The sequence below is a fragment of the Aricia agestis genome, chromosome 16 (assembly GCF_905147365.1).
Source record: "Aricia agestis chromosome 16, ilAriAges1.1, whole genome shotgun sequence".
Taxonomy (NCBI): Eukaryota; Metazoa; Arthropoda; class Insecta; order Lepidoptera; family Lycaenidae; genus Aricia; species Aricia agestis.
This window is the reverse complement of record NC_056421.1, coordinates 10,000,001-10,019,952: the sequence shown is the minus strand read 5'-3', so window position 1 is coordinate 10,019,952 and position 19,952 is coordinate 10,000,001. Positions and strand designations below refer to the sequence as shown.

Sequence of the window (19,952 nt, the reverse complement as noted above, 5' to 3'; positions counted from 1 at the left end):
CGACCTAATATGATATTGTTTTCCCACCAATACTGAACTTAGTTCAGTGGACTCAAAATCTGAAAATACGCGAATATCACTTTGCGGCCTTTTTTCTTATGGCGGCAGAATATACTCGACACTGGCCCATGGTTAAATAGCCGAAGTGCCATATTAAGAAAAAAAACACAAATGTCATCTGTCAATCATTTGACATCTGTAAAAATATGTTTTGGTTTTCATTCTTCATACATCTCAAAATTTTTGGTGATAAATTAAAAATTATAGGATTATCTGACTGCTAAACATGAAAATACAAAAGATATAAAAGATTATGTTATAATGTTTGCATTAAAAAGAAGTCTTCATAAAAAATCATTATGTACTTTTTTTCGATATTCCTCGTAAGTATGGACTACTTTGTTGGTGTTCTAAAAATAAAGTGTTTCGTCTTTTATCTTACACAAACAAAATCTTTACAGTTTTGGGCGAAAGACGCATTATGAGACCCTCAACTTACAGAAAGACTGCAGTGACAAAGACATCAAAGATGCATTTATAAAATTGAGTAAGCAGGTGGGAACTTAGTTTTATTGATTACGAAATACTTGAAAGTAATTCGTATATAATATTATGCATTCAATTACTTGCAAAGAAACGGACAGGTTTTAATATCTGTCAAATTCGTCGGGTTTCACTAGGATTATGAACGGATTGTGCCTTGCGCTGGCTGATATAATTTATTTTTAAATATTTAAAATAAAGATTTCAAAATTGGATTCTGACAATTTTAATCACATGTGCCAAAACACAAACAACAACACGACCAAAGAGGAACACGTCCATCGAATATGTCATATTTTTAAATTCGTAGGTAACAAGTTAACAACCCTATCGACGATTTTCGTCATAATACGTCAAATTTAAAAATTTCAACTCTAAGTCGGCATACTCTATCATTCTGTCTACTCTGGCCTTAGACCTTAGTCTACCGGAGAGGTCACCTGAGCAGGTATGCCTGCGCAGGTGCCAGTCGAAAGAATTGATTTTCGATTTTGCGCCGGTCACTTGCACAGTTCCAAAAAACTGTGCAGGTCAAATCCCACACACATTCCAGCGTACCTGCACTGGTGGATCTCTTCGATAGACCATAGCAAGTATGGCTGCCATTAGTAACAATTTCCTTTACAGATGATGTATTTATGTTGCCGCTGTGATAACAAAATATGCTGAAAAATAGATAGATATACAACAAATATAACTTTTTGTAATTATGTTGATTGTTGCACTTGTTTTAATGTAGCTTTATGTATGTTTTCAGTACCATCCAGATAAAAACAAAGATGCAAAAGCACAAGAGAAGTTTGTTAAAATCCTTGAAGCTTACAATGTTCTCGGAAAACCGGGCAGCCGAGCGGAATATGATAACACATCTTATGTGAGCTATGGTGGCAATGAGTATGTTTACAGAAGCAATAATTATAATAATTACCAATCATACAAGTAAGTTGTTATATTATAAAATTCTATATATCTTGTAATAACTCCTATGAAACTTTGTAAACCATTACAAAAGAGGCTCTTTTCTAACTAAAACAATTTTGTAATAATATTATTGTATATTTTCTCTATGTTATTAGTAGTGTTTTTAAAATATTTTTTTTTTCTGAAGTCTGTGTTACAATGAAAACACTTTTTTTTAAATAAGTACAGACTTCACTGTCTTTTTTTTATTTTTAAACCTCATGTATAATTATTTGGTTTATTTGTGGTAATCAGTACAAGAGAAATTTCAAATTGTGCTTTATCATTTCAGTCAAACAGCGAACCAGCAATATAATTTTTACAACGAACCACGGAGACAGTCTCAGGTAGATCCAGATGCGTACTACGGTTTCAAGGGAATCAAGAAGGTGCCTAACTTTGCCATCATAGCACTTGCCCTCGGAATTGCCGTTATAGGTGTCATCTTGCAGTATGTTGTTATAAAGTATGTACTATTTAATTACTTGAATCTGTTAAATTTGTAGGAATTCTTCAATTCACCTATATACCAGCGGGGCTAAAATGGTCGCTTTGGAGAATCATATTATTAATCATAATATAATTCATTTTTAAACTCCACTTTGCGTGCAATTCATATAGTGATTTGCTTACATCAATGATTGGTCTCGAGCGCCGCTCGCGCGCGTGACCAATCTTTAATCTAAGTGAATCACTATATGAATTGCACGCAAAGTGGAGTTTAAAAATTAATCATATTATGATTAATTATATGATTCTCCAAAGCGACCATTTTAGCCCTGCTGATCTCTAGCACTTTCAGTTGCAAGAAATTATTCGGAATGAGAAACATCATCATAGGTCAATTCTTCATCATTCTTGTCCCTACAAGCTTTGTATAGGCTCAATGCACTCTTACTAGCTATTGCTAAAAACTGAATTTAAAATCTGTAAAAATATCTATGATCAACAGACATTAAAATAAACTTAATTTTATAACATGTAAATATTTAGGTTGGGTTGCACCAACTAACTTTAACTATTACTGTAACTTTAATTTTAAGTATAACTACAGTGCAAAATGTCAAATCTTTGGTTTAAGTTAAATATGGCGTCCAGCCGTCCAAGGACGCCATATTTAACCTCCGCTCATACGTACCAATATCTGAAAATTTACTATGTTTTACATTGTTATATTTTTCCTGTCGATTTGTACGGATAATTAAATTTTTTATACACTCAATCCCGTTACCTGTAGCTTCAATAAAAAAAAACTGCAACAGACATCTGTGAATTTCTCCGGTTAATGTTAAGGTTAAAGTTAAAGCTAAAGGACGCCATATTTAACTATAACCATAACTTTAACCACGCCTTTGATGCAACCCAACCTTAAAAACACTGATACCAAGAGTCATTATTTTTTTTGTTATTTACAGAAAATCATACTTTTTACATCAGAAGCATTTGCAAGAGAAGCAACAGAAAATATCAGAGGAATATAACAGAGTTAGAGCATCTGCACATGGGAAGACCAATGAGGTATTATAGTTTAAGAATAAGAACATAAGAACATTTTTATTTTGTCACCACACAACACAATATGTAAAACACAATACGTACATACTATTGTGTGATGTCAAAATTGGCCCAAGCTCAGCTATACGCAGCAGCCAACAAGCTAGCTCGCTGCACTGGTATTCTGCATACAGTTTAACTACATTTTATAAAATTTCTGCATGTATCCACTTCCACAGTCTCTCTCTCTCTCTCAATGTACTTTGTTTGTCGTTTCATGATAATACCATTATGTAATTTGATAGAAAAGAGAAGTTGCATTAATGTGGACCAAAAATAGTCGAAACTTGTTTAAGTAACCCGAGTACAGTAATAAGATTAATTTCCATACGGCATTTTGTAAATAACTTCCTAAATGGTTAATTTTCTGATTTCAGATGCAAACTCAAATGATGTTAGACAAATTGATAGCTGCAGCTGCTGAGGAGAAAAGAGGATAAATTATGTTTATCCTCTTTTCTCCTCTTTTTTAGGATGTTTATTACTGCTGCTAAGTGAGATAACGTTGCTCAGTTGTGTCGCGTCGTTGCAAACGGAATAAAGCTAAGGCTTAACCTACGCGTGACGCTCCGTCATTGATGCGTAGGTTTGTTCTAAGCTTAACGCATTGTATGCGTTGCGTTGACGCTACGTGGACACAATAAATCGCTCTAGCTAAAATATTAGGCTTCAGTCTCGAAATCAGCGGGCAGCGGGGCGGGAGCGGCGGCGGCGCGTGACAATGTATAGTTGCAGTCTTGTAAGTTGTACGCCGCGTGCTGCTGATTTTGAGACTGAAGCCATAAGGTACAAGTTGGAAGCCGGCTACATGATTCATGAAGCGGCAGCAGACGACGTGTCGTCGAGACTCTACTGGTTTCTATGTATTTGTATGAATAAGTGCCGCTAGCTGCGCTTGAAACCAGTAGTGTCGCGACGACACGTCGTCTGTAGTTGTCGCGTGGCGCTCGGTTCCAACTTGTACCTTTACTGTAACAAAACAGGAGGCCTGCTCCGAAACGGCGCAAAGTTCAGAAATTACCTTACTCCGAACCCCCGAACGAAAGAAGCCCCGATCTTTTGAACTAAAGTAGGAAATGGCTCGACCATTGGAATTTGCACTTCTGAGTAGACCTGAAACGCTGCGTCCGTAGTCAACGCATCCATGTTGTGTCATAAATATTATATTTGTAAAACGAAAAACGATATATTTTCGTTGACGCGTCGCCCTAACGAAAAGCAACGGATTGCGACTTTGCTCTTGGTACAAAAAAGCGAAATGTCAATGATTATTGATTAGTTTTGGAGAAACTATATTTTGTTAAAATATATTTTTGATACTTGTTTACAAAGTTATCCAAAATTAACAACAATTCGAATTTTATTACACAAAACACTTTAGCAAAATATAATTATATTTAACTTTAAATCTTATGAGTCTTGTTTTTTGTTAGACTGTTGATTATAATTATTAATTTATTTGACTTTAAAAATGTTAGTTTACTGTAGATATCAGTCTTTATCTACCTCAAATCTGTACATATACTTGTAAATATTGTGTACATTGAGTGGATGTATAATAATATGTATGTAGGATTTTAAATTAAACGGACAAAATAAATATATTTGTATTTTATCTCGCATTCTTTTTCTAGTTAAGTACACATTTCTTAACTTATTTTAGGGCACGCGTAAGTTATTATTTAGATTTGAACAGGCTAGATTTTCATATATTTTTCATAACCGAAAGGTGCCTTACCACCGAAACTGATATCAACTTGATACGAGTCTGATTTCGATTTCGTTTTTGATGTCATTGTAACGCGTAGGAATTCCGGAACAAAATCGTATCAAAATCGAGATGTTGACATGGCGTCTTGTCAACGTCGTTATGGCAACGTTGTATTGTTATTTAAAATTATTAGAAGGTTACGAAAAATATGAAGTATTATGGTGGTATTATGTAATGTTTGTGTTTTTTCGTCATACCATAAAAATACATTTCTTTAGAAACTTTAGATGCATGTGCCCATTTTCTACTTTAGTGGGTTTAAAACGGTTATTTTCATTTAGGAACATCTTGACATTAAACAAATATGTAAATTCTCTTTTGTAGTTACACTTAACATCAATGAGTTTCTAAAATACTAGAGTAGCAATGTCTTACAAAAGATTCTCAGAAATGCGTAACCACTTTTTTGTTCAAAAGACAATGTCAAGTCATATATTCGTTATGTCATTATGTATGTGAGATATGCCTGCAGGCATCTTCGAAGTGGCAACGCGTTGCTACCGTAAACTTCCAATCTAGTTACGTTAGTAACATAGAATATCATTGCTTAACATTGTCATAAGTACTTATAGGTACATAATATTATATCACATATTCTAGTATTTGCAAAATTTGTATCCCTGCATGCCGACATCAAAAGTTAGTTTTTATTTGGAAAATAATGGTCCGTCCGACGCACCTTACTTATTTATACGTGGGAGAGCCATGCTTCAGCACGAATGGACCGGCTCGACCGCAGAAATACCACGTTCTCACAGAAAACCGGCGTGAAACAGCGCTTGCGCTGTGTTTCGCCGAGTGAGTGAGTTTACCGGAGGCCCAATTCCCTTCCCATCCCTTTCGAAAATCGAAATCGATATCAGTTTCGGGAGTAAGGCCCCTGCTTGGCGATAGATAAAAAAATAATAGAAAACGCGTACACCCCGTCAAAATGTGCGCGTGCATTAAGATTTTCATTATTATCTTCGTAATTATTAAGTAAATTATTAGTTATTAGTTATTACTCATTAAAGCCTATTTCACAACACTTTAATACCTTTAAATAATCTATGTCAAAAGTTTCATTTTTACAGAAATAACAGTACTTTTTTGGAAAACTATATCCAACATTTTGTACACAAACTGCAGTGCATTTTTATGACAATTTTTGCTTCATAACGGGAACAACTCCTTGATAAACACGCAGTCTTCCAAGTGCGGTGGTTCAGGAACTATTAGTGGCTGTCCGTCCATCTTGAGGTCCCTGTACAGAGCTCTGTATTTGCAGGTGTACCCGAGTCGCTCGGCCGACATAGCTGAGTATGCGCTAGACGTGTCCAATCTTATTAATCTGTAGCCCCGTTCTTTGATGACTTTCCTGAAAAAAAAAATAGAGTAACCATTAAAGGGGGGTTGCACCAACTAACTTTAACTATAACTGAATCAATGATTTCTAAAACAACATAAGTAACTAAAAGTAAAATTTTCAGGAGACACAAAAACCTAGATAATTTTTGATAATGCAAGTAATTTATAATTATGTATATTATATTTTATATTTCTGTATATATAGCTCCTAATAATGTATTTTTATACATCTTTTTATTTTATTTTAGTATAAATAAATGGATAATAAAGTTTTTCACTTATGTGCTTTTGACATTAAATCTGTTACTTGTGTTGTTTTGATAACCAAGAAACTATTGTAACATAAAATAATAACTCAAATACTCATATTTATTCAACTTTATTAATCTTAAAATCATAACATAATGTTGCTATTGCCTATGCCTACTTTTCTAGGTATGCATCATCTCCCACTTCATCTACAATTTCTACTGTTGTGGTTGGTCACTCCAAAATTTCATCATAGAAGTCTTTAAAGGTATCAGGAACATAAGAAATTAACTCTTTGATATCTTCAATTTTTTTTATATTTATCGGTACCAAAACTTCGAAACGTAATGTTGGTCGAATTTATTGCTAATTTACGCCATTGAAGGTCAAACAAAGGTTAAACGTATTTGTTCAAAAATATAAGTAACTAATGGGTATTTTTTTCGTTTAAATACAGAAAAACGATCACTGACCTTATTCCTCGAAATGTTTTTGTAATGAGCAAAATTAAAAAAAATGGACAATCCCCGTTGTATGCACTTGTGTTGTTCTAACAATCACCGAAGAGAAATGTCAGTCAGTTATGTTGTTCTAACACTAAGTGGTATTTTCAGTAGTTCAATTTACATAGAAAACGCAAAGCAATTGTGTTGTTTTAATGCACAATTTATTAATGGCCATAGACTAAATCCAAAATCGCTATAAACTCGATTTCGGCAAAAATGTTAGTTACGTTGTTTTAGAAATCATCGATTCAACTGTAACTTTAACTACAGTGCAAAATGTCAAATCTATGGTTAAAGTTAAAAATGAACGCCATCAAGACGCCACATTTAACCATAACCATAGAGCTCGACAAGGCTTTAAATGCATGTGGAGAAAAAAGGAACTAACGCTGTCATCATACAAAAAAGCCATTTTTGACAGTTCTCCTTTACCAGCAGCGCCCCCGCTCACGTTCTTATAAAGCCTTGCCGGACCAGCAAGGTCTTCTGTCAAATTCTGTGGTCAAAGTTAAGGTTAAAGTTAAATTAGCCTTAACTATACTTAACCATAACTTTGACGATAACTTTAACTTTAACCACGCCTCTGATGCAACCCAACCTCTTTGACGATAACTTTAACTTTAACCACGCCTCTGGTGCAACCCAACCTAACACTTATGTTGGTGTACAGATTAATCAACAATTTATAGTAATGCCATCACCGCCAAATTATAATAATAATATTATGTTTTGGATGTTATGTTAATAATTACATTGTTAAAAAATACGTTATTACTGACTAACGGCCATTCCCAATATTTGATCTATCTCTGGTTTTGCCCTACTAGAGATAGGAATAGCTCACAATTGACATAAAATATATGTCTCTAATGTCTAATGTGAGCTATTCATATCTCTAGTAGGGCAAAACCAGAGATAGATCAAATATTGGGAACGGCCGTTAAGCAACTTTCATAGCTACCAGCGCATTTATTGCCTTAAACTAAAGGTACTATAGTTAGAAGCCCGTACCCGTTACATAAAGCGGCAGCAGACGACGTGTCATCGCGACACTACTGGTTTCTATGTATTTCTATGAATAAGTGTCGCTAGCTGCGCAGGTTATTTCATAGAAATACATAGAAACTAGTAGTGTCGCGACGACATGTCGTCTGCAGCTGTCGCGTGTCGCTCGGTTCCAACTTCAAGTAGGTACCTACCTCCAGTTTAGTGGTTGCAGGAGCAAGCTACTCAATTGATTGCTCTCTTGCTCTCTATTAATTCATGAAGCCCTAAGCGGCCGCATCCGGCCGCGATAACAATAGATAAGCTATCGTGTCTCGTTATTCCACGATCGATGGGTTAAAAATACTCACTCTGATGTCTCTATTAAGGCTTTCATGATGCCTTTTCTCCTCCATTTAGTATCTGTGGCTGTCACCTTTACTTCTACCACATGTTTGTCTTCTGGATACTGTTCTGCTAACCTCGCTCCGCTCTCCCGCTTCGCCAGGATGTAAAGAATCTTCTGGAACTTTGGATTCGGGCATTTCTGTGCTTGGCTTAGGAGGTCGTTGCCGTTGGTATCCTGTAATGGTTATAAAAGCACATTAAAAAGTATAACGAATGGTGATCGATGAGTAGTAACTAGTAATGTTGAAACTAGAAAAGTTGGTATTGAATTTTAGGAGTAAGCAAGGATCTATTATTCAATGCTAGTGTCCAAAGTTAAGACCATCTCCAGAAATAAGTATTACGATATCTTTTGTCCATAACGCTTTTTGAGCCAAATTAGTAAAACTGTAAGTAACTTGGATTTTCGCGTTTGGCCTTCACGAGTTATTGTAACTCTAGAAGAATTATTATTTACCTCAGCCAAAGGGTACACTCCGTTTATAATGACGCCAACTATATTTCCCTCGTTGTCAGTCGCTTTAAACGACATTCCCTCGTGTAAGGCGTGTGTGCAGTACTCGTCCAGCTCAGCGCAAGTGTCGGTTTCCGAGCTGATCAGCCCAACAGCTTGATTCAAAGGCTCGTCCACGTAGAATGTCCTGAAATTACAATATTATTTTACTTAGTAAGGCTGTTGTAGTTTAGTGTGTTATGGCTATAGCTAGAGTAACGTTAAGTTTAACGTTAAGTTACGCTATAGCTAGAGTAACGCCTCCGTGGTCAAGTGGTTAGAGCGTCGCTCTCGACTCCGGAGGTCGTGGGTTCGAATCCCGCGTTGGAAACGTGTTGTTTCCAAGTTTGGTTAGGACAATGCAGGCTGATCACCTGATTGTCTGACAAGTAAGATGAGCCATGCGTCGGATGGGCATGTAAAAAGTCGGTCCTGCGCCTCATCTCTCGCCAGTCGTGTCGGTCTTCCGTCCCACTGGGTTACGAGAGTAAAGGAATAGAGAGTGCTCTTGTGTACTGCGCACACACTTGGGCACAATAAAATTACTCCTGCGTACCTGGTCTGGTTTCAATGAAACCGGCCACCGTCACCGAAACCGGAGTGGGGAGTATTATAACGTGAAGTTTTTAGTGGTTGTGTGTAGTTTGATAAGTACTGACAGGAGAGTTGCAAGGGTTATCCACTTTCCACTTATATTATTAATTATTATAAAGTCATAGTGGGCGAGGAAGGTTTTTTTGGAACTCAAATATTCACGAAAAAACACTTACCGATAAAAAACATGCAGCAAAAATTATACAAGAATTAATTTTTCTTTCTCTATCTGGTAGATATATTAAGAAGGTCGAATGAGAGGAAGAGACAGTATATTTGGATAGTTATTCACTGCGTGAATGTACAATAATATATTATATTTTATTAGTAATATTGTGTTATACTTGTCCTAGTCTGATACGTAAAAATATCTCTTGACAGACATGGACAAAACAATTATTCTGTTTGTGTTGTTTTAGAAGATAAATGTAACTTACTTTCTCAGCAGTTTCATGATACTTCCATCGTCTCCCGGCTCTACAGCGGAGATGGTGTACTGCGCACTCATTCTGCAACACCAATTACCAATACACGACTAACTGGTTTGTATTTATTACAACGTGTTTACTATAAAATGCAAGTGCAACGGTCGTACGGTATTCTATCAAGTTGATTCAAATTGGTGGTTTACTCAACCTTTCTTTCATACGGGCCACAAACACGTTTTTGTTCAGATGTAGTGGACCGCAAACTTTTTTTGTATAGAAAAATAACGTTGTTCAAAAGTATCTTCTTTTATTATTATCTATAGCTTTAGCCCGGCCGGACATTATCCGAATTTCTGACTAGAAAAATTCGGACGCCCCGCCCTGCTCATACATTTTGACACGTAAGAAATTCTGATAGTGAGCGGGGTCTACAACAAAATGTATGAACAGAGTGCGTTCCGCCGGGCGTCCGAATTTTTCTGATCAGAAATTCCGGATAATGTGCGGCCGGGCTAAAGCAGGCCTGAGCTGAGGCCACTGATAAGTGATAAAGCCTCGGCGCCCGGCGGGCGGGTTGGTTGGGGAGACTCTAACGGCCGTTCCCAATATTCAATCTATCACTGGTTTGGCATACAACTGATCGCAGGCTCTAACATTGAATTGACATAATATATTATGTCTCTACTGTCTTTATGTGAGCTATTCCAATCTCTAACGGCCGTTCCCAATATTTGATCTATCTTTGGTTTTGCCCTACTAGAGATAGGAATAGCTCAGATTAGACATTAGAGACATATATTTTATGTCAATTGTGAGCTATTTCTATCTCTAGTAGGGCAAAACCAGATATAGATCAAATATTGGGAACGGCCGTAGTAGGGCAAAACCAGAGATATATCAATTATCGGGAACGGCCGTTAGAGTCTTCCACATACGTCACAGGCCACAGTTCTATGGGAAAGAAGTACGAAACGTGACAGTACTATTCTATATATTTTAAAGGCAAGGATTATAGAGCCCGCACTTAGGTTAAACCAGTATCACTTCTACCCGATTTCCTTTTGCCTTAGGTACACACTACACTACACAGAACCATTCTAAATGCCGTAGGTACTCACTTATGGCGACAGTGTTTATTCTGTTCATACGATAAATATGTAAGTAGGTGTGTATTTTTCACATGAACACTCTTTAGAAATGCAAATACGAGTATCTATTGTTAAGTTTTACACACTTCACACGTTTTAAAATTCTGAGATAGAGTGTTTTGTCAATTTAATCTGTGTTGTTGAAAATATCAAGAATTATTATTATGACGACCGCTGTGGCTTAGTTGGTGGGCTGTTGGTAGCTCAAGCCGGGGGTCGCGGGTTCGACTCCCGCCGACGGAACAAAAAGTTTTTCAAAAGTTCCTGGGTCTTGGATGTTTATTAAATATGTGTATCATATCATATAATAAAAATCTTAAATATGTATAGTATACAAGTATTAAATATATTTCCGTTGTCTGGTACCCGTAATACAAGTCCTTCAGGTACTTAGCACGGGGCCAGACTGACGTGGTGTGAAGCGTCAATAGATAAAATTATTATTATTGTTTTGCAAAATGTTCTGATGAGTGCGTTTGCACTTTAGTGATAAGAGCTAAACTCTTAAAATAGTAGTACATAATGGGTATTATGTTTTTGTCTATTATATAAGTATTATGAGTTTGCCTCTAAAGTCTAAAGTGTGTCGTTATTATCTAAGTTGATGTTAGATGAGCCGTAATATCACATCATTACATCAATAGAGAATTGACATTGTAATCTCAATAGTTCCGACTTCCGAGTTACCGGCTCTACCCAATGAGGCCTCTTAAGTCGCGACACAATATTATTATGACGACAATTATACATCATAACTCTACTGTTAACTTTACGATAATTTTTTATGACATTAAAATCTAATAGATAAGTATATTTAACTAGCTGACCCGGCAAACGTTTTGACATATAAATAATTTTTAATAATGTGAACAACCCTTATTACTTAGGGGTATGAAAAATAGATGTTGGCCGATTCTCAGACCTACTCAACATGCTCACAAAATTTCATGAGAATCGCTCAAGCCGTTTCGGAGGAGTACCTACGGGAACGAACATTGTGACACGAGAATATTATATAAGTAAGATATAAATTTCCCATGTTGCGGTGTTTGTTGCCAATGTTGCCACATTCTTCCGACTAGGCTGGACATATTTTGATTAAATTTTATGTGCTACTCGTGACGTATAGCCCAAAAAAGCGTTTGTCCGGTCAGCTAGTATTAAATTTATTCTACTTCATGCAATGTTTAGCATATTCTTAAAACCAAAATTACCTGAAATCCAGTGTGCTTTAAACCATCCGTCGTTTCATTGAGGAATCATTTAAAAATGTTTATTGATAAGATAAGATCTACCTAAAATAGTAAATTGCCAATTCAATCTACACTCATTTTCACTTATTCAACCACTACCTAAGCATTTGACCGGTATTTTATCAAACAAACAAATGCGCACGCGGCACGACCAACCAGATAGCGTGTTTTTAAGTAACTTGCGCATGCGCAACCGTTAGCGATAAAAATAGTATCTGAATATGGTTACGTCATACTGAACCCAACTATGACCATGGCCCTATGTACCCCAAGGTGGTATACCTTGTACATGTAAATGTTTGGTCACCTCTGCCAAGCCTACCAGCTGCCCAACAAAAAATATTTTTTTTAGGTCGCACATAATTTGGGGCCTGGATAGCAATAGGTACAGTACCTAAAATCCATGCTTCATATTATAAATCCCCTACCCTTTTCCCTACCCTACCCTCCCCTATTACCCCTTAAAAGGTTGGCAACGCACCTGTAACTCTTCAGATGCTGCGAGTGTCCATGGGCGACGGAAGTTGCTTTCCATCAAGTGACCCGTTTGCTCGTTTGTCCCCTTAGTTCATAAAAAAAAGAAAAAAAAAAACATGCCGCTGCTTGGCGGCTACATCGCGCTATAGCTAGCACGAAGATTTTTATTATAGGTGATTAACTAATATGTTATATGAAACTATTTCCACTTACACTTATTCTTGGTGTTGTAGAATTATCACGCCAGAGGGATTTAAGTCCCAGAGTGGGATACCCTGGGGGCTGGGACTAAATTCCTATGGCGTGTATTGGTCCTCAAATACTGGTGGCAGTTCATTCCTGACTTTTACAGTGCATGGCAGGATGTTACGCAAAAAATGCACGGTGGAAGACTGCCACTCACCAAGGTGATGAGGATTGATGATGGTATGTTTTTCACGTGGAATGATGACGAAAGCTTGCAAGATGTACGATTCCGAACAATAATAATTGCTCAAAACCTTCCCAGTTCCCCGTGATGCTATACTACTTTTATAATTCATAATAATAATAATTACCTATTATGTTTCCACTCGTACTGGTTTTTTTATTTTTATGAAAGAAGGGGGCAAACGAGCAAACGGGTCACCTGATGAAAAGCAACTTCCGTCCCCCATGGACACTCGCCGCATCAGAAGAGCTGCAGGTGCGTTGCCGGCCTTTAAAGAGGGAATAGGGTAATAGGGGAGGGTAGGGATGGGAAGGGAAGGGAATGGGGGAGGATATGAAAGGGAATTGGGCCTCCGGTAAACTCACTCACTCAGCGAAACACAGCGCATGCGCTGTTTCACGCCGGTTTTCTGTGAGAACGTGGTATTTCTCCGGTCGAGCCGGCCCATTCGTGCCGAAGCATGGCTCTCCCACGTATAAACTGGTGGAAGAATGATGCTTCTGTTCGCGCACAACATCACGAAATCCGTCTGTACGGCTACCCTGGGACTAAAATCGCTCTGGCATGATAAATCTACAACACAAAGAGTGAGTGTGAATGGAAATAATTTCATACTAGTTAACACGTTCGCTGCGTTATAAGGCTTAAACGCCCGATGCATGTACGCGAGCTCTTTGCGGAGGCGAGAAAAGGCGAACTTCCCATGGTGCGGGGGCTGTATAATGAGTATTTTTGTATGTTAAAAGAAGACAAGTATAGGTTTGAGTTTAGGCTACTTGATAAAGCATTAAAATCATGCTAAGGATTTTCGACCTGATAACGCACTGATTGATATTTTTTTCCATTCCTTGCGGGTAACGGGTCGAAAGACCCGTTATAGATCACAGGGTCGATCCACCCCTTTCCGCACTGGTATAGGTAATTGAATTGTTTACTTCATATTAGTGTTGTGACGTAATTATCGGAAGTGGTACGGTAGTGCATTTACACAGTCATTTGTTTACGTTTTGAGATATTTTATTGGTCTTAAATCATTAATAATACCTCGGCCAAATAAACAATGTAGAAAAATGCTTCAATAATTGTTTCAGCAAGGAAGAAATCGTGAAAGTGAACGTTCTGATATAGATTATTTGATAAATGACAAAAAAAATAAGTCACAGCAAAATCCTTACTGACCTGTTATTTTTTCAAAATAACAGGCCAGATATTTTTGTTTCTTCAATAAATTATATTAAAAATAATATGTCGATAACTCATTTCCCATCACTAAAACTCCCTTAAATAAACCTACAATTCAGTGCGGTATCGGGTTACAAGACCTTATATATATTTTTGCATGTATCTCTCAAGTGAATAGTAGGAATCCAGCCTACCTAGCATACGCCAACGAGATATCTCACTCTACATGTTTTCTCGATGTTTGATGGTTTGTCTCTTCATCTCTATTCACTCTAGCATGACAAACATTTTTCTCGCGTAGATCTATCATCGAAATAACACATTTTGTCGAGATAATGTCAAGATATAATATGAGACGAGTAGTTACTCGTCTCATAATGACAAAATTTAATTATCTCGAGAGTGAGATATCTCGTTGGCGTATGCTAGGTAGGCAGGGCGAAGCCAGCACCATGACCACTAACTCTTCTACGATCGATATTGATTGGTGGATTTCCAAATTTTTAAGTTTTCGCATAGTTACAGTCATTTATATCGGTTGATACCTTACTGGGTCAATAAGCCCTATACCGCAGCGGCGGAGAGTTTAAGTATAAGGCGAATCGGCCTGATAACGCACCATATAAAAAACCGTCTCTTTTAGTCCCGCAGCGAAGGTGTTAATATGCGTGTTAAAAAATCGCTTGCGTTGATGTTGTTTACAGGAATCCACCTATCTCAAACGATCCTGAGTTACTTTGGCTTTTCGCATGGGCGTATATAGGGGGAGGGGGGGGGGGGGTCCTGGGGGCCCCCATTACTATCCATCTTATTTGACCAATCGACAATATAATATTATGTACCCTCCGATTGTCATCGGCGAGGTACATGACGTATTTTTTTTCTATTTACAATATACTTAATAATTATTATTACTGTGGAGCGTGTCCGTAGGCAGAATAAGGTATGTAGGCTGCTGCAGAACCCTTCATGGGCGAGTCCAACTTGCACTTGGCCGCTTTTTAAAATCTATCTATCTATCTAATCTATTTTCCTTATCAAAGTTATATACGAGGGCTGCTATTTATGTATCCGGAACTGGCCACTTACAAGAACAATATTTAAAAAGTAATTACAACATTTGAAAATAGAACTCTTTGGTTGAAGAATACATTTTGTTTCATGTGACTGTCAATTATTTTTCCATTGTGGCGTCATTTTGAAAATTGCGTGTCTTCATTTGCCATGGATTTAACGCGTGAACATTTTCGTGCAATGATTTACTACGATTTTCGGCGTGGGCTAAATCAACAACAGTGCTTTATTCAACTCACCGCAACTTTTGGAGATGAAGCACCATCAAAAACCACTGTTTATCACTGGTACAGTGAGTTTAATCGTGGGCGGTCTATGCTCACGGATGAAAATAAAGAAGGTCGCCCAAAAACAGCTGTTGTCCCACAAAATATAGATGCTGTGCGGGAACTAATAATGCGTGATCGTCATGTTACATATCGCGAGATAGAGGCGTCCTTAGGCATAAGTATGACGAGCATACATAAGATATTACACGAACATTTGGCTGTAAAAAAAATATGTTCGCGTTGGATTCCGCACAACTTGACAATCGATCAAAAACGGGCTCGTGTCGATTGGTGCAAAAAAATGATAAAAAAAATACAACCGTGGTACGTCAAAAGCCGTTTATAATATCTACACAGGTGATGAATCTTGGATCTATGCATATGACCCCGAAACTAAACAACAGTCAACGGTGTGGGTGTTCCAAGATGAGCCGAAACCAACAAAAGTTACTCGTGCAAAAAGTACTTTGAAGCAAATGGTCGCCTGTTTTTTTGGAATTAATGGACATGTGGCTACAGTGCCATTAGAGAATCGTAAAACGGTTAATTCTGAATGGTATACGACCATTTGTTTACCAGAAGTCTTTGAAGAAATAAGAAAGGACAACCGACAACGCAGAATCATATTACATCACGACAATGCTAGCTGTCACACCTCAGCTGAAACAACTCAGTTTTTGGAGGGTCAAAAGATCGAATTGACTGGTCATCCGCCGTACAGCCCTGATTTGGCACCTAACGATTTCTTTTTATTTCCATACGCGAAGAACAAATTACGTGGTCAACGTTTTTCGAGCCGCGAAGAGGCTGTTGATGCGTTCAAAATGCACGTTTTGGAGATACCTCAATCAGAATGGAAAAAGTGCTATGAAAATTGGTTCCAGCGTATGCAAATGTGTGTCGATCATCGCGGCGAATATTTTGAAAAGCAATAAAACCATATTAAATGATATATGTTTGTTTCTTTTTTTAATTCCGGATACATAAATAGCAGCCCTCGTATACGCCCGTGGCTATTCGAATGTGCGAAAGGAATCGCCTAAAATCTAAAACAGATTTTTAACTATAATAACGCAATTTTGTAACTGAAATATCTTGTAAAAGTGAAAATAAAAAAAGCAGGGAGATAGTACAACTTTATTATAAATAAATGCTTACTAGGTACATTTATACTGTAAAATTATAAAATCATGATCGATATAACAATAAGAGCTTGTTGGCATTTTATACAGAAAATGTTTTGTGAATAAATTTTATCGATGCCTTAAGTGATATTTTGTATAATATAACGTTTTGCCTTTGCTTTTTAAATAAATCAGGCGCAAACAAAATAAGAATCGAAAATGTTAGATGTTCCAAATAACAATAAAATGGTTTTAATATAGGATAAAATTGATAAATAAGACTATAATAAGTTCCTTTTATTATTTTTTTAAACCTTAGCGCATAGCGCTATTATTTATTACAATTTCAAATAAATTAATATCTGGTGTTTGTACCAAAATTAATTTTAGTCAATAAAATTATAAAAATACGTAATAAATATATCACAAGCCAAAAGTATCACAAGTTTAGCAAAATAATAGTTGAGAGCTAAAAGTAGAGCAAATGTTAGGTATCCTAGATAATAGCTACTTCATGACCTTAATTAGGACTAACATTAATTATTTAGTATTTATAACATGTCTGTATGCATACTTGGACAGATTAACAGAGTAATAGATACAGTTTCATTTTCTTTCTAGTAAATTACATAATATTTTTTTCCTATTTAATGGTAGCTAGATAGTAAATAGGTACCTTTCGAATTTCTGCTCTCGATTTCTACACATTGCATCTTTACTTTCTTAATACACTAAAGTCTTAAACTATTAGCCATCTTGACTCTATACAAAGTAAAAACTTGAAACTTGTCGTCTATTTTAATAAAAATTTTGTCTACATTCTACACGAACAAATATCAACGACAAATTCTAAATTCCTTCCAATTTCCCTTAAAATTATCAACTTAATTATTTTGTGTTTTATTAATACAGCCTGCAAGCAGGAAAACATCTTACGGAGTTTAGAGAGACACCTAATTTATAAACATAGTTGTCGGGATTGCTATGATGAATTAAACAGGCGCTATTTTCGCGTTTTGCTTTTCTTTTCCCGCAGGCGTTCATAATAATTAATCTTAAAAATACTATCAGGAAATTGATTCATGGGCAGTTATCGGACATACGTAATTTAGTCGTGTTATGGCAAACCCAGTCGACCGAATATTACGACTAACTTTGACTAAACTTAACCCGACCAAATGACGTAGGCCCTCCATTTGCCTATAAATTAATTTCTTCTATGGTACATGAGAACATTTTTCTTTGTTTATATCTCTTTGATGTATACTTTGGCATCATAGTGCGGTGGCTCGGGTAGCGGGGCATAGGGCAAATCTGCGTACGGCACTTCGTAGATTTTCTTGTACTTCAGTCGCTCCGCTGCGGCTGCGGAAAACGCAGACGTTGTGTCCATACGCAATGCGTCCGCGCCGATTTCTCGCGCGATCCGTCTGAAAACATTAGGTTTATTTCATTTAAATTTTGCTATGAATTAACTGTGCATGCTTTTTCTCACACAAGGAGAAAATTCTTGCGGAAAATAATGTCTCGAGTCTACGGAAATGAAAAGGAAATGTCTGGAAATGTCGTAGGAAGGGGTCTGTTTCCTCTTCCTCTAATAGTTAACATTATTCCAATCCAGTAATCCAATCCAGCGCTGACTTATTACTGGAATAATGTAAGCAGGTACTGGAATACACCGGATTACAATTCAGTGTATTCCAGTGCACATTAACATTATTTCAATTTTCAGTTGCAATCTAGCACTGGATTGGATCACTGGATTAAAATAATTTAAGCTGGCCATGAAGTCTATCTACTGGATGTAAATTCTGGTTTATGTGCAAATTAGCACTTATGGTCACAGCACACATATTATCAACTCGGAAAGGGATCGTCAACGTATGGCCTTTCGCCTCGCCGTCAACAGGCGTCAACCTAACGTATGCACGTAACCAAAGCGTATCAGTAGCGCATGTACGTCAACTCGGTTACGGCTAGGCGACGCCTCGCTTACGGCTCGGGGAAGGGGAAAGGCACAAGGGTGAACGAAGAAACGTAAGCTTGAGCACGGGGAGACGTAAACACGGGGACGACGAGCCGTAACAGGGTGGACGACGAGTCGTAAGCGGGTGGACGATGAGCCGTAAGCGGGTGGACGACGAGCCGTCCACGCGTCGCATCCCGGTTCGGAGCCAGGGTCCGTACCACGAAACGAACGAACAACGTCATTTCTCGTTTGTTAGAGTAGGACGCAACATTCTCGTACGATTGTTTGAGTCTCAAAACCGTTTCGTGGTACGGGCCCTGTTCCGAGGCGAGGTGATTACGTTACGGTTCCGCTTAGTGTGCGTTGCAGTAGGCAGTTTCATACAAACAATATTGTACGGCTCGAGGCGATACCGTGCCGATCCCTTTCCGAGTTGATATGTGTGCTGTGACCTTTATGTACTTAATAGTAGGTACACGATTCAGTTAATATTAACTAATTACGCATTAAATTAACTATTCGGATCTATTTTCCTCGAAGCGTGATTCTTTTGCCAATTCATTGATAAAGCAAAAACCCTATCCGTTTAACAATTTAGCACGCTTTGAACTGAAAGAAACTGAGTAATTAGTGGAAAAATTATAAACAATTATGGCGAGAAATGATTTTAGCGTGCTAGAGATGACCAGTTAGACGATTAATAATAATATTGTGACAAGGCTGTTGGATTTAGGATATTGGAACATTATCGGTTGCATGTTACCAAGGTCTGTGAAAAACAAAAGATCGTTTGTATTCGCACGTGGTAAATAGCCTTCAAAGGCCACTTTGTTTTAGGAAATAAGATGTTATGAATATTTGCATAATGTTAAAAAAATCAATGTTTAAAACGGAGCTCCTTTAAAATTGGCTATGAATTATGATTACTTCATAAAAGGTCCACATAATTTCCACAAAAATTGTCTGTTAAAGGAAATAATCACTCTTCTGTAAAGGAAAAAAGGAAGGAACATCAAAATGTATTTTTTTCTACCTCTAGTCTGTAGAAAAAAAATACATTTTGATGTTCCTTCCTTCTTTCCTTTACAGAGGAGTGATTCTTTCCTTAAACAGACAATTTGAAGAAACCTTAAGAGTTTAGGAATCAAGATCTTTTAGTCTCCTTATATTATAGAAAATGCCGTCTTCA

General features: G+C 37.1%; 3 protein-coding genes across 5 annotated transcripts in view; 1 reads left to right on the top strand and 2 right to left on the bottom strand.

The window, feature by feature from the left end:
- The first annotated feature begins 220 nt into the window (after positions 1–220).
- Positions 221–3,504, top strand: LOC121734643 (dnaJ-like protein 60). Its single transcript, XM_042125232.1, has 6 exons — positions 221–383; positions 462–555; positions 1,301–1,482; positions 1,796–1,969; positions 2,919–3,021; positions 3,435–3,504. Exons 1-6 carry the CDS (start codon positions 322–324, stop codon positions 3,495–3,497), a joined length of 678 nt encoding a protein of 225 aa, XP_041981166.1. The 5' UTR covers positions 221–321; the 3' UTR covers positions 3,498–3,504.
- A 2,194-nt stretch (positions 3,505–5,698) lies between these two features.
- Positions 5,699–12,383, bottom strand: LOC121734644. Of its 3 annotated transcripts, none has more exons than XM_042125233.1 (5): positions 12,200–12,383; positions 9,847–9,918; positions 8,780–8,963; positions 8,286–8,497; positions 5,699–6,185 (listed from the first exon to the last, which is right to left on the bottom strand). In XM_042125233.1, the coding sequence occupies exons 2-5, from the start codon at positions 9,915–9,917 to the stop codon at positions 5,981–5,983; spliced, it is 672 nt and encodes a 223-aa protein (XP_041981167.1). In that variant the 5' UTR covers position 9,918; positions 12,200–12,383; the 3' UTR covers positions 5,699–5,980. The 3 variants fall into 3 exon arrangements, with proteins under 3 accessions (XP_041981167.1, XP_041981169.1, XP_041981168.1); XM_042125235.1 differs by lacking the exon at positions 12,200–12,383 and adding an exon at positions 10,888–10,906; XM_042125234.1 differs by lacking the exon at positions 12,200–12,383 and having other exon boundaries at positions 5,699–5,889; positions 5,937–6,185; positions 9,847–10,038.
- Positions 12,384–17,501: 5,118 nt separating this feature from the next.
- The window catches only part of LOC121734642 (arylalkylamine N-acetyltransferase 1), a 37,939-nt gene continuing 35,488 nt past the window's right edge, over positions 17,502–19,952 (bottom strand). The window contains exon 5 of the mRNA XM_042125231.1: positions 17,502–18,224. Coding sequence (XP_041981165.1) covers positions 18,041–18,224 — 184 coding nt within the window. The 3' untranslated portion in view covers positions 17,502–18,040. The remainder of the gene's footprint in view (positions 18,225–19,952) is intronic.

Coding starts and splice junctions, on each gene's coding strand:
- LOC121734643 (XM_042125232.1), top strand. CDS start 322: ATGTTTGCATTAAAAAGAAGTCTTCATAAAAAATCATTATGTACTTTT. Junction 384..461: donor ACTTTTTTTCGATATTCCTC/GTAAGTATGGAC, acceptor AAATCTTTACAG/TTTTGGGCGAAAGACGCATT. Junction 556..1,300: donor TTATAAAATTGAGTAAGCAG/GTGGGAACTTAG, acceptor GTATGTTTTCAG/TACCATCCAGATAAAAACAA.
- LOC121734644 (XM_042125233.1), bottom strand. CDS start 9,917: ATGAGTGCGCAGTACACCATCTCCGCTGTAGAGCCGGGAGACGATGGA. Junction 8,964..9,846: donor ATCATGAAACTGCTGAGAAA/GTAAGTTACATT, acceptor TTGTAATTTCAG/GACATTCTACGTGGACGAGC. Junction 6,186..8,285: donor GCCTTAATAGAGACATCAGA/GTGAGTATTTTT, acceptor TTTTTTTTTCAG/GAAAGTCATCAAAGAACGGG.